Source organism: Neoarius graeffei, chromosome 17 (genome assembly GCF_027579695.1).
Source record: "Neoarius graeffei isolate fNeoGra1 chromosome 17, fNeoGra1.pri, whole genome shotgun sequence".
Lineage (NCBI taxonomy): Eukaryota > Metazoa > Chordata > Actinopteri > Siluriformes > Ariidae > Neoarius > Neoarius graeffei.
The window spans coordinates 56939862-56953634 of NC_083585.1; the positions used below are offsets into that span (position 1 = coordinate 56939862).

A 13773-nucleotide genomic window follows, 5' to 3' on the forward strand; every position below is an offset into this window, starting at 1 on the left:
AAAGCAATGAGGACGGCAGCCGCTGAAAGCGTGTCTGTAAACAGTGCTGAGTTTTCTCAGTGTTACCACGATTTGAACAATCGAGCGAAGATTCGATACAAAGAGAAGGTAGATATGTGATTTTGACCCATATTATTTAAAAAAGTCAGACTATTCTGAAGATAAGACGCTTCTACCAACCATCGAGTCCCCAGGTATCGCGTTCTATCTGGTTCGGCTGCCGAAGAATCAAGTCCGACTTTAGACGAAGCATAGCCCGTGTTCTGAGTGGGCGCCCAGTCTGGATTGTTTCTATCGTATAATTTTGCTGGCGCTCCTAGAAGCGAAACGGTAATACAAGTGTTAAAATTATACCAACGACCGAGTGAACCACGACAAGAGAGAACGCTCATTTTATAGCAAAATTCTAGCAACACGAAATAAAATTCTTCCCTGATATTATCGAGAAAGCTTTTGAATCTCACCTGAGATTAAATGATTACTGCAAACACGAGCTGTTTTGGTTTTAGTCTCTGTTAGATCAGCCCTGCCGATGTTGTTCAGCCGTGCTCGTCTCGTCTCTGTACTAGGCCTCAGTTTCCTCGCCCTCTTTCCGAATCACGGACGGAATTCTAAAAAATCGGAACGTGCTACGGTCACAAGTACTGTTGTAACCATGACCATATACAGCACAAAGATATGGCATCGCTAAAAGAACGCTTAAAGCAGTGGAAAAACAAAGAGAGTTGCGAACGCATGATTATGTTTTGTATGGAATGTCGCTTGACCCTGCATTTGTATCTCCACCAACATGGCCGACGTCCGGGTTTCTATTTTGCTTTGACATCACTTGCAAGTCAAGGATATGAGCTGATAGACCCTTTTCACTCATGTGACCTTCGTAAACGCGACCGCCATTTTGGACATGAAGAAATAACGGTTTATGGCACAGACCGTTTCAGTTCTCGCTGCTACAATCTAGCTGCTACAATGACTGCTTAGACTGCAACAATAATACCTAACGCGCATTTAAGTATCCGTCATAAAGACGTGAAACTCGTCGAGTGACGAGTGTGTTCATTGATAAGCTAACACAATCTAAAAGTAGACATACCATCACACTGCCCTGGCGCTGTGTACAGTTTACCTTCTATGGTTTGTGCACTCACTATTTGCCATTACTTTCTCCAACCCAGTGTTCGAACTATGCCGATATTTTCGGGGGGTCCCTTTTTTCCCTTGGGGGGGGGGGTGCTTGCGCTTGTCTCAGAGCGCGGATCTCCAAACACATGAGAAGCCTATCTTACGCACATATCACGCGGACTCCACACACGCATCGCGTCTGAAGTCATAACTCATCAGGGGAAATCGTGTCCGCGTTGGCATGTTCAAAAAACAACCTCGCGTCAACAATGATACCACACGCAAGAAAAAAAAACAGTCAGGCTACTCAACACATCTGATCCACAGCAGCACCAAAGCATCACTGGAAATCATGTCAACAACCAATCTTCCATTTCAACACGCGTCAACAAACAAATGGCACCACAAACATGAACGAATCGCTCAGGCTACCGATTCCAAACCCACAGCAGACGAATAATTAAATGCATCTTACCTTAAAGCAGAATCGACCACAAAGGAAGTGTGTTGGCACTATTGGCACACTTCCTTTCTACTAGTTTGTGTCCCCAACCTGGCAGCAGCAGTCGTTGTCATATCGGTTTATTTTATCTTTGATGTAAACACAACACTTCGGATATGCAAATGCTTCCCATTACACACGATTACTATGTCAATAAACATCATTTTGCCAATATTTTAGAGACCATCCATCTTCTCCGTCGGTCAGCATCTGTCGGGATCCGATAAAATGATAAATCTTGCCTTGTGTGTTGACGGTTACTACATCCAGGTGCACAACAATATAATGGCATGATGGAAGTCTTGCTGAAAGTAAAAACTTTCTTTGATGGCTATATTCCTTTCAATGCTTCGCCGTCGTTCCTCGTTGTTGGCTGTGGTAGACTACTGGTAGTTCATGTCCAAAATGGCGGCCGCGTTTGTCGTGATGTCACGTGGGAAGGGTCTATAGGCGAGTAGTAGAGTAGCCAATCAGAGCGTGAGATTGCTCATATCCAGTGAATGTGGATATATATATATATATATATCAACAAAAGCCAGGTGCCAGCTGGTATTAACAAATATATATTTGTAAAGGGGTGGCACGGTGGTGTAGTGGTTAGCGCTGTCGCCTCACAGCAAGAAGGTCCTGGGTTCGAGCCCCAGGGCCGGCGAGGGCCTTTCTGTGCGGAGTTTGCATGTTCTCCCCGTGTCCGCGTGGGTTTCCTCTGGGTGCTCCGGTTTCCCCCACAGTCCAAAGACATGCAGGTTAGGTTAACTGGTGACTCTAAATTGACCGTAGGTGTGAATGTGAGTGTGAATGGTTGTCTGTGTCTATGTGTCAGCCCTGTGATGACCTGGCGACTTGTCCAGGGTGTACCCCGCCTTTCGCCCGTAGTCAGCTGGGATAGGCTCCAGCTTGCCTGCGACCCTGTAGAACAGGATAAAGCGGCTAGAGATAATGAGATAGATATCTTTAGCTAGCTAGCTAGCTAGCTAGATAGATAGATAGAGTGGTCTGCAAAAGTTTGGGCACCCCTAGTCAAAATTGCTGTTACTGTGAACAGTTAAGCAAGTTGAACATGAAACGATCGCCAAAAGGCATAAAGTTAAAGATGACTCATTCCCTTTATATTTTAAGCAAAAACAATTTTTTATTTTCATCTTTTACATTTTCAAAATGACAAAAAATGAAAAGGGCCTGAAGCAAAAGTTTGGGCACCCTGCATGGTTAGTACCTAGTAACACCCGCTTTGGCAACTATCACAGTTGTAAACACTTTTTGTAGCCGGCTAATAATCTTTCAGTTCTTACCTCGGGGATTTTCACACATTCGTCCTTCCAAAAGGCTTCCAGTTCTACAAGTTTCCTGGGCTGTCTTGCATGCACTGCTCTTTTGAGATCTATCCACAGATTTTCAATGATGTTTAGGTCGGGGACTGTGAGGGCCAGGGCAAAACCTTCAGCTTGTGCCTCTTGAGGTATTCCATTGTAGATTTTGAGGTGTCTTTTGGATCATCGTCTTATTGTAGGACCCATCCTCTTTTTAACTTCAACGTTTTTACAGATGGTGTGATGTTTGCTTCCAGAATTTGCTGGTATTTATTCGAATCCATGCTTCCCTCGACCAATGAAATGTGCCCTGTGCCACTGGCTGCAACACAACCCCAAAGCATGATCGATCCACACCCATGCTTCAGAGTTGGAGAGGTGTTCTTTTCCTGGAATTTGGCACCCTTTTTTCTCCAAACATACCTTTGCACATTGTGGCCAAAAAGTTCTATTTTGATTTCATCAGTCCACAGGACTTGTTTCCAAAATGCATCAGGCTTATTTAGATGTTCATTTGCAAACTTCAGACGCTGAATTTTGTGGCTCGGACGCAGGAACGGTTTTCTTCTGATGACTCTCCCATGAAGGTCATATTTGTTCAGGTGTCGCTGCATAGTAGAACAGTGCACCACCACTCCAGGGTCTGCTAAATCTTTCTGAAGGTCTTTTGCAGTCAAACAGGGGTTTTTATTTGCCTTTCTAGCAATCCAACGAGCAGTTCTTTCAGAAAGTTTTCTTCATCTTCCAGACCTCACCTTGATCTCCACTGTTTCTGTTAACTGCCATTTCTTAATAACATTACAATCTGAGGAAACAGCTACCTGAAAACACTTTGCTACGTTCATGTAGCCTTCTCCTGCTTTGTGAGCATCGATTATTTTATTATTCAGAATGCGAGCGAGTTGCTTAGAGGAGCCCATGGCTGTTGATTTTAGGGACAAGTTTGAGGAGTCAGAGAATTTATACAGCTTTGAAATCTGCATCATCTGACCTTTCCTAACGAAGAATTTGAACAAGCCACATCTCAGTAAGCTAATTAAGGTCTGGAGCCTTGGTAAAAGTTACCTGAGAACTCAAATGTATTGGGGTGCCCAAACTTTTGCATGGTGTTCCTTTTCTTTTTTTTCACTCTCCAATTGTACAAAACAAAAATAAGACACAAATCTTGCAGAAAACGCTGAAAAGAAATGTGTCGTCTTTACCTTTATGCCTTTTGGTGATCAATTCATCTTCTGCTCACTTAACTATTCACAGTAACAGACATTTTCAGCAAGGGCGCCCGAACTTTTGCATGCCACTGTAGATAGATAGATAGATAGATAGATAGATAGATAGATAGATAGATAGATAGAAATTGAACGCTTGGTAGTTTTTAAAGGAAACAGTGTGATGTTGATATCAGCTGACACTGAGGGTTTCAGGAACAGTATTAGGAAAGAAAAGGTGGTTTCTTGGCAGCTCGTACAGTCCAGGTTTAACAAATATGTACTTTTGTTTTAAAAAATTCTGTCTTCCTGCTGCTAGGATTTTCTCTTTAGCAGATTTGGTACCAGTCAGATTTCAGGGCTGCATCCCAAACCACATTCTGCACACTAACGCTACGTTCACACTGCAAGGCTTAATGCTCAATTCCGATTTTTTTGTGAAATCCGATTTTTTTGTGAGGTCGTTCACATTAACAAATATATGCGACTTGTATGTGATCCTCAGTATGAACGAAAAGCGACCTAAAAGTGTTCCGCATGCGCATTGCAGGATACGACGACGTCACACGCAGTGAGCATGGCCAGTGTTTACGGAAGTAAAACCGCCCGGTTGCGGTATGACCCATCCAATCTAGCTTGAATAGCTGCATCCCCCCAAATGGAAATCAGCTCCCTAACCTCTGCGTCCTTCCATTGAGAAGATTCAGAACCTTCACAGCCCGAAGCGTCCCTCGCATTGATGTCATGCGCAGGGGCGCAGATACGTTTTTTGAACTGGGGGGGACAAAGCTGCCAGCAAACCAACCCCAACCCCGATATGCCTGTCAAACTTGTTGTTAGTAACCATAGCAACCAAGCTCGAGCTCGCAACCTGTGCAGTCTGCGCAGCTCAACCAACCGAATATCAGTCTTTCTTTTGTTTTATGTGAGTTGTTGCAACTATGTATACACTGCTGTGCACCTCAATAAACCAAATGGTAATTAGTCTTTTGATTTTTCCGTGAGGTTTGCCTTATGCAAAGAAAGACAGCATAAACGTTTTTTCCTCCCTATAAATGGGGGGGACCGAACGAGGTGAATTTAAATCTGGGTGGGACGAGTCCCACCCTCTGTCTGCGCCCGTGATTATGCGCCATGTTGTTGTAACTTTTTTTGAGAGACCCGCTGCCTACTTCAGCGCAGAATAGTGACGTTTGTGGCTTGTTGATGACGTGCAAGTCGGATGAATGCGACCTGGCGGTTCAACCTGAAGTCGCATATGAAAAGAGCGGATAGGAATCGGAATTAGGACCACATATCCAAACGGCCTGGGTCGGATTTGAAAAAATCGGATCTGTGTCGCTCATATTGTCAATAAAAGATCGGATACAGGTCACATATGGGCGAAAAGATCGGATTTGAGTCACTTCAGCCTGCAGTGTGAACGTAGCCTAAATGGACTGACTAAATATTATAGACACTTCACACAGTATTATATGATTTGCAGCATGTCATCATAAGATATAATTGTATCTCTGTTCTGTCTCTGTTCTGATCCTGTCAGCGTGCCGCTCTTGCAGCTCTGCGGAGTGAGATTACACGCCATCCATGAGGCTCTTGGAGGCCAATTATCATGAGCGATCTGGCTCAAAGACAGTTAAATAGAAACGGCTGCCCTGTTATGATTCCTGCGGGTCGTTTTAACTCGTACCACATAATTGGGGGACGAGTCTTTGGCTGTGCTGCTTTGCTTTCAGGTTCCATGACGTAAGGCTGGAAATTTCCCAACTGTTTGAACCTGTTAGCTCTCAGACATCATTTTTATCCTCATCATACATTCAGTAGGCTATCATGCCCTAAGCATGGGGGCGGAGTCTTTCTGGAAGAGGCCACGCCCATTCTGATCGAAGTGTTTCCATCATTAGATAAAGCTGAACAATCAGAAGGACTTTGTGTTTTCTTGTTTGTTTGTTTTTTTAATTTGCAGTGCTCCTTCAGTCTGAGAGGACGAGTCGAGTCGAAGCATGGCACACAATAAATAAATGCCCCCAAAGCATTACAGAGCCACTGGGTTTTCCTTTAATTTGTCATACATCAGGATGCGCACTTCAGATATCTAATGGATTTTTTTTTTTTTTGACCGTTGTTTCTGTTGTCACGTCCTCAGGTTTGAAGTATCTGCACTCCGCCGGCATTCTGCACAGAGACATCAAACCTGGCAACCTTCTCGTCAACAGCAACTGTGTGCTCAAGGTTAGTATCGTCCTCCAGCGTCAGCATTCATACACTCAGGCCTCATCGGGCAACTATATGGATGTTTCTGAAGCATTTTTACGCTGGCATATGGGAGCAGAGAACGGCTTTATGGAAGCATGGTTTTTTACTCCTCATTTAAAAAAAAAAAAAAAGTCTCCACATGAAAATTAAAAAAAAAAAACGTACATGTGATCATGAAGGTGACATTAGTACAGCATAAAATTTTTCGTGAGATGTCTCAAAAATAATGTTAAAATTAAAGACTACGTATTGAACAGTTGAGATGGTGAAATAAAAATAAAAAAACACCAATTATCCATTTGCAGTGTGGTTTGTCGTGCCGGAGCAGTGGACACCAAACCAATGCGGCATGGATCATGTTCTGACACGTTACCATGAAGGTGTAATTATCAAACAAAGTGAAATTAAAATGCAAACTTGTTCCTATGCCTCCAAGTCTCTATTAATAAACACACCCTCATACTAGGTCACTAATACAGTATGAAAAAAACATAAACATAAATTTTTCCCGTCTATACAAAAAGAGTGAATTCAGAGTTTTAAAGGTGACCTAAGATACCCCTTTTCCGCAAGTTGACACGGTTCTCTGAGGTCTTAATGAAACGTCTGTGACACGGTTTGGTTGAAATACCACAAGGATAAAACACCACAGCTCCTTCTAAACAGCCCTGTTCAAAACAGCTGATTTGAGGAGCGGCCTGTTCCTTTAAATGATAATGAGCCACTGCTCGCCGCACCCCCACTTCTGCCAGCCAATCAGGTCGCACTTTCCTCATGAACATTCATTCACAAAGGCAGTTCTCACGCCATGAGTGGAGATACTCAGAAGATGAGGGGGCGGGATTATTTTAATGAGCTCTGCTTGTGACAAACTGTAGCTGAATCTGAACGGCTTGTTGAAGCTTGTGTTTTTTGAAACGGGTAACGTAAAAGAAACTGACTGGGCGTCTTATTTCAGAGATTGTGGGTTGGTAGACACTCTAGATACCCAAATGTATGTGCACAAGTATGAAAAAGTCAGTTTTTCATAATATCCATCCATCCATCTTCTACCGCTTATCCGGGTCGCGGGGGTAGCAGCCTAAGCAGAGCAGCCCAGACTTCCCTCTCCCCGGCCACCTCCACCAGTTAACCAGGTCAGGTTAACTGGTGACTCTAAATTGACCGTAGGTGTGGATGTGAGTGTGAATGGTTGTCTGTGTCTATGTGTCAGCCCTGTGATGACCTGGCGACTTGTCCAGGGTGTACCCCGCCTTTCGCCCGTAGTCAGCTGGGATAGGCTCCAGCTTGCCTGCGACCCTGTAGAACAGGATAAAGCGGCTAGAGATAATGAGCTGAGGTCATAAAAAGAATTTTCCCCGACACCTAATTATTTTTCTTTAGTGGACCGAAAGCTACTGAATTTGAATCAGACTTCCGATTTTATTTATTTATTTTTTTAATAGAACAATTAATGAATTTAGAGCCACGTGGCCCTAAATTCTCTGCTATTTTTTCCTGCTTCACCATGACCCAATACAAGATACTACGTCATGCACCACGTCCCGTGGTGGGCTTTCCCTGTTCGCGCAAGGCATTGTGGGATACAAATTTGAAACAGGAGAGAAAAATGGAGGACGTGAGTGTGCGAATGAAACGTGAAAGAGCGACTACAGTAACGGAAAGAAAGCGAGAAGAAGAAAAGACGTTATGTTATATATGAAGGAAAGGAAACGCAGGACCAAACTAATAAATATCGGCGGTCAGCGAGCACCTCAGACAGCTGTTCGTTTAGCATCAGAATGATGGAACTGTCAGTGCACGCTCAAAGGTAAACCTGCGCATGCACGCACACACACACGGACTTCCTCTGTCTGCTTGACTGCGCGAAGTCAAGTCAAGTCAAGTTTATTTGTATAGCGCTTTTAACAATAAACATTGTCGCAAAGCAGCTTTACAGAATTTGAACGACTTAAAACATGAGCTAATTTTATCCCTAATCTATCCCCAATGAGCAAGCCTGTGGCGACGGTGGCAAGGAAAAACTCCCTCAGACGACATGAGGAAGAAACCTCGAGAGGAACCAGACTCAAAAGGGAACCCATCCTCATTTGGGCAACAACAGACAGCCTGACTGTAATATTAACAGTTTTAACATGAGGACAGTTTCGTTGATGTTATAACTCTTCATTGATGGAAACTTGAGTGCAAAATTGATTCATGATAACTGCAGTCCTAAAGTTAGCAAGACAACTGTAGTCCTCAGCCATGAAAGCGTTACTGTAAGAGTCCAGAGCGTCCTCCAGGTATAACCCTCAACTGTCCTCATGGGGCCGTCCTTCACAGGAGCGGTGCGATAAGACCAGACCCCGACCAGACACAGGGCACCAGGATGGATCAAGCAGGTCCGAGGGGCAGAAGAGGTCAGCATTTCAATCCCAGGACCAACATGTAACTCAGAGGGACAGATTGGGGGGGAAGAGAGAGAAAGAAAACACACGTTGTTAGGTATGCCCTAAAAATGACAAGTATTAAATCTGTGTGGTAGGCTCGCAGAGACGAGAGTCTTTACATCAGGCATAACACACAACAATGGCATGTTAATATGGTAAAAAATATATCATGACCTGCTCTGGCTGGATGCTTGATTGGGTGATGGGAGCACACTCCTCAGCAATGATGAGATGCAGATGGGACCCTTAGGGCTGGCCAAGACAATTCGGTTGCATTTCACCGGGTCTGGGACATGCGACAGAAGTCTGACGGCCGAAGTGAGGAATTATGTTTCATGCACATTATTTGCTCAGGAATCCCCTCAAATTAAATAACTTCCCAGCCACAGAATGGCCTGATATTTTGTGAGATATTACAGAAGTAAACATCACAATGACCACATTTCAGACGGAACTAAATTTCACTGATTTTATGAAATTCAAAGGGCGTCTAGCTTTAAACGTTGCCCTCAGCGCTCTGTTAGTGCGTGTTCCCTTTATTTTGATCTCTAACGCTACGTTCACACTGCAAGGCTTAATGCTCAATTCCGATTTTTTTGTGAAATCCGATTTTTTTGTGAGGTCGTTCACATTAACAAATATATGCAACTTGTATGTGATCCTCAGTATGAACGAAAAGCGACCTAAAAGTGTTCCGCATGCGCACTGCAGGATACGACGACTTCACACGCAGTGAGCATGGCCAGTGTTTACGGAAGTAAAACCGCCCGGTTGCGGTATGACCCATCCAATCTAGCTTGAATAGCTGCATCCCCCCAAATGGAAATCAGCTCCCTAACCTCTGCGTCCTTCCATTGAGAAGATTCTGAACCTTCACAGCCCGAAGCGTCCCTCGCATTGATGTCATGCGCAGGGGCGCAGATACGTTTTTTGAACTGGGGGGGGGACAAAAAACTGGGGGGGACAAAGCTGCCAGCAAACCAACCCCAACCCCGATATGCCTGTCAAACTTGTTGTTAGTAACCATAGCAACCAAGCTCGAGCTCGCAACCTGTGCAGTCTGCGCAGCTCAGCCAACCGAATATCAGTCTTTGTTTTATGTGAGTTGTTGCAACTATGTATACACTGCTGTGCACCTCAATAAACCGAATGGTAATTAGTCTTTTGATTTTTCCGTGAGGTTTGCCTTATGCAAAGAAAGACAGCATAGACGTTTTTTCCTCCCTATAAGTGGGGGGACCGAACGAGGTGAATTTAAATATGACTCGTCCCACCCTCTATCTGCGCCCGTGATTATGCGCCATGTTGTAACTTTTTTGAGAGACCCGCCGCCTACTTCAGCGCAGAATAGTGACGTTTGTGGCTTGTTGATGACGTGTAAGTCGGATGAATGCGACCTGGCGGTTCAGACTGAAGTCGCATATGAAAAGAGCGGATAGGGATCGGAATTAGCACCACATATCCAAACGGCCTGGGTCGGATTTGAAAAAATCGGATCTGTGTCGTTCATATTGTCAATAAAAGATCGGATACAGGTCACATATGGGCGAAAAGATCGGATTTGAGTCACTTCAGCCTGCAGTGTGAACGTAGCGCAGTATGGCGAGTTCTCTAACGTAAATGCACAGTAGTGGTGTATTTGTATTACTGTATTCCTGTAATGTACGAGGGTGACAGTAATTCAGGTCTTATATTTTTAGATCAAATGCTAACACACACAGAAACATGAGGCTGCACGAGGTCATGGCTGCTTCGGGATTGATTTATGTGCTTGAGTCCCAGCATAAATCTTTATTCCTGAGCCCGAAGGCAGAGAGCTACTAAAGCTGTGTGTGTGTGTGGGTCATGCAGCTAGAGAAATGTCCTCAAGGCAAAATATGGAATAGATGAAGCTCTCAGGCTGCCGATGGAGAATTATTTAACATGCATTAGCTCATTTATCCTTTAAGCTCCATTTCCGGAAAGAAAAAACATTTTTCCTACTTTTAGCACCCGCTGAACTGCTGTTCTTCAGAGACATCCTCATCCATGTCTGATTGGCCCTCTGCAGGTTACGCTGAACCTTTTAGTGTCTTTTGTGTGTGTGTGTGTGTGTGTGTGTGTGTGTGTGTGTGTGTGTGTGTGTGTGTGTGTGTGTGTAAGTCTCAACATGTGCTTCTCAGTACAGATTGTCATTTCAGCATGCTGGCTCGCTCAGCTCATTGATTTTCTTCATTCGACATTCCACTTTGAGAGCTGATCGACATCTCACGCCGAAAATCTCTCTTTCTGTTATCATGTGACGGGCCTTAAAGCGATAGAGAGCTGCTCGTCATGATTAATTGGGAGCTTTTTTTGCTTTGCTGTATATTAATCTCCCTCTTTCTTCTCCTTTACGACTTCTTGTCCTCCTGTCCGACAATCTATTTTTAGCCAAAGCTAAAAATGATGATTTCTTTCTTTTTTTTTTTCTTGCATTAAGTCGGCATATCAGGTGAAATTTTTAATTCAATCCAAATTGCTTGAAACTGCTCTCATTAAATTCAGAATTGAAGGCAGATCAACATACTTTTGACAGAATTAAAATATGCTTATCCGTTCTTGAGATATTACAAATCAAAGATTGACGAAACGGCTTAATTTTTCAAAAACCGCCGTAATATTCTGTCTGAGGATCACATGGTCCAAAACGATATTTTTCAAGATATTATGCAAATCAGTATTTAATTAGTATTAATTATGTTATGCTAATTCAGTAAAATGTTAAATCAATAATAAAGTAATAAAATATTATTTCTGATCCCCTCTTTGTGCCCTGTAGGCCTTTGTATTTCTCCGTAGGGCCTACTAGTGTTTATATGAAAGAATATAAATGATTATTTCGATTAATATTCACAGCTTTCAAGGCGAACCTCGAAAAAACTGTCTGATCCACATCCAATAAACAATTCACATTCACTGAGCTGAAATTGACACTCGCGTTTCTGACTTCTGGTTTATTAAAATCTCATTCTGACCACTAAGATCTCAATACTTTTCATCTAAACAACTCGTTATATTCTACAATAGTTATTTATTTACAGGAATCAGTTTGATTTGAAAAAAAAAAAAACAAGTAGGTAAAGCTATGAAAACTCACTTTAAAGTCTCCCGTGAATCATAACATCAAAACTAGCAGACGGAAAATTTTGCTGAATCCTTCATCAGAAACAGTGAGAGCGAGAGAACATCCCTATAAAAGCGATCTGATTGATATCCATGAGTAATCCAGTGGGAAACCGATCAGAAGCGAGAGAGAGAGAGAGAGAGAGAGAGAGCCTGAGTGCTTTCCCGTGACTCAAAAAGAAAAGCACCGGCAGTTTCCCGACGTCCCGCGAGCAGAGTTTTTACTTTGTTGTACCGACTTCAACCCGCCGTTACTCCCAAAGTACTGAACAGATCTTAAACAGATACATTTATTTGTAAAGCAGAGATTATAAGCTTTTTAGTGAGAGTATTCACGATAGAAAATATTCAAGAGTTAAGCAATGACAGGTTTGGAAACTTAGATGAGCGTCTGCATGGGCAATTTTCACAGCGCGGCCAGCGAGCGTCTGATACGCCTACTATTAAGAGGCTTTATTTGTTTGAGTGTGTCATGTAAGTGTGTAATGATGGTGCTGTTTATTACAGAATGCCACAAGAAGAAACACTCTTTATTTATAATCTGTCATTCGTAAAATAGTTCAGTGACGGGGTATTATGATACAGGCTGAGTTACCTTTAGTTTCCAAAAGCTGATTGTTTTCCTGTCATTCTTTGTTTGCAAGAGACGTCACGTCCGGTAGCGATCCGCCCCGGTATGCGGCCCATTCTATAATCCATTTCAAGTGTCTACTCTGTCAGTCATCGTCAACTCAAGCAATCCGTTAACAGAACTGGCGATTGACACTTTTCCACCATTTTGGATCTTAACTCCGCATGCTGACTTCAAACTGGCGACCATACGGCATGTATAAGAACAGAATTTTATGGATTTTAATCGTATTATTGCTTTTTTTTTTTTAAATGACTGAGAGATTCGGCGGCACGGTGGTGTAGTGGTTAGCGCTGTCGCCTCACAGCAAGAAGGTCCGGGTTCGAGCCCCGTGGCCGGCGAGGGCCTTTCTGTGCGGAGTTTGCATGTTCTCCCCGTGTCCGCGTGGGTTTCCTCCGGGTGCTCCGGTTTCCCCCACAGTCCAAAGACATGCAGGTTAGGTTAACTGGTGACTCTAAATTGAGCGTAGGTGTGAATGTGAGTGTGAATGGTTGTCTGTGTCTATGTGTCAGCCCTGTGATGACCTGGCGACTTGTCCAGGGTGTACCCCGCCTTTCACCCGTAGTCAGCTGGGACAGGCTCCAGCTTGCCTGCGACCCTGTAGAACAGGATAAAGCGGCTAGAGATAATGAGATGAGATGAGATGTTTAGACAGGGGGAGAAGGAGCTGTGGTGTTTTATCCTTGTGGTATTTTGACCAAAGCATGTCGCGGACGGTTCATTAAGACCTCAGGGAACTGCGTCGCCTTGAGGAAAAGGGGCATCATTGGTCATCTTTAAAACTCTGAATTCACTGGACAGAACCTGAGAGCCAGCAAGCACTTGAACTTTTTTGCGCTGTCACTTAAATTGTAATAATGTATGTGAAAATTGAAAAGTGCTAATTAAAAGCATTCATTACTTAATGCATGATTAAAAAATACTTGAGAACATGACTCAAATCAATTCATAAATTCAAATGCAAGCATAATATCACGCAAAAATATATATTTATTGTATACTGTACACTATGTTTTGCGACTGATGAAGATTTTATGCTTTAAAGTGAAGAAGTCATCAGGTGGAATGTTCTGGAGTTTGCATTTTTACTAAGCGGTAAATGAAATTTTCCAGTTTGGCCATTTTTAGGTGAAATTTTTGGTGGCTAAAATGTCATTTCAGATCTCGTATT

At 43.2% G+C, this 13773-nt stretch overlaps 1 protein-coding gene across 1 annotated transcript in view; it reads left to right on the plus strand.

The window, feature by feature from the left end:
- The window catches only part of nlk2 (nemo-like kinase, type 2), a 269767-nt gene that overhangs the window by 178353 nt on the left and 77641 nt on the right, over positions 1–13773 (plus strand). The window contains exon 5 of the mRNA XM_060897765.1: positions 6286–6371. Coding sequence (XP_060753748.1) covers positions 6286–6371 — 86 coding nt within the window. The remainder of the gene's footprint in view (positions 1–6285; positions 6372–13773) is intronic.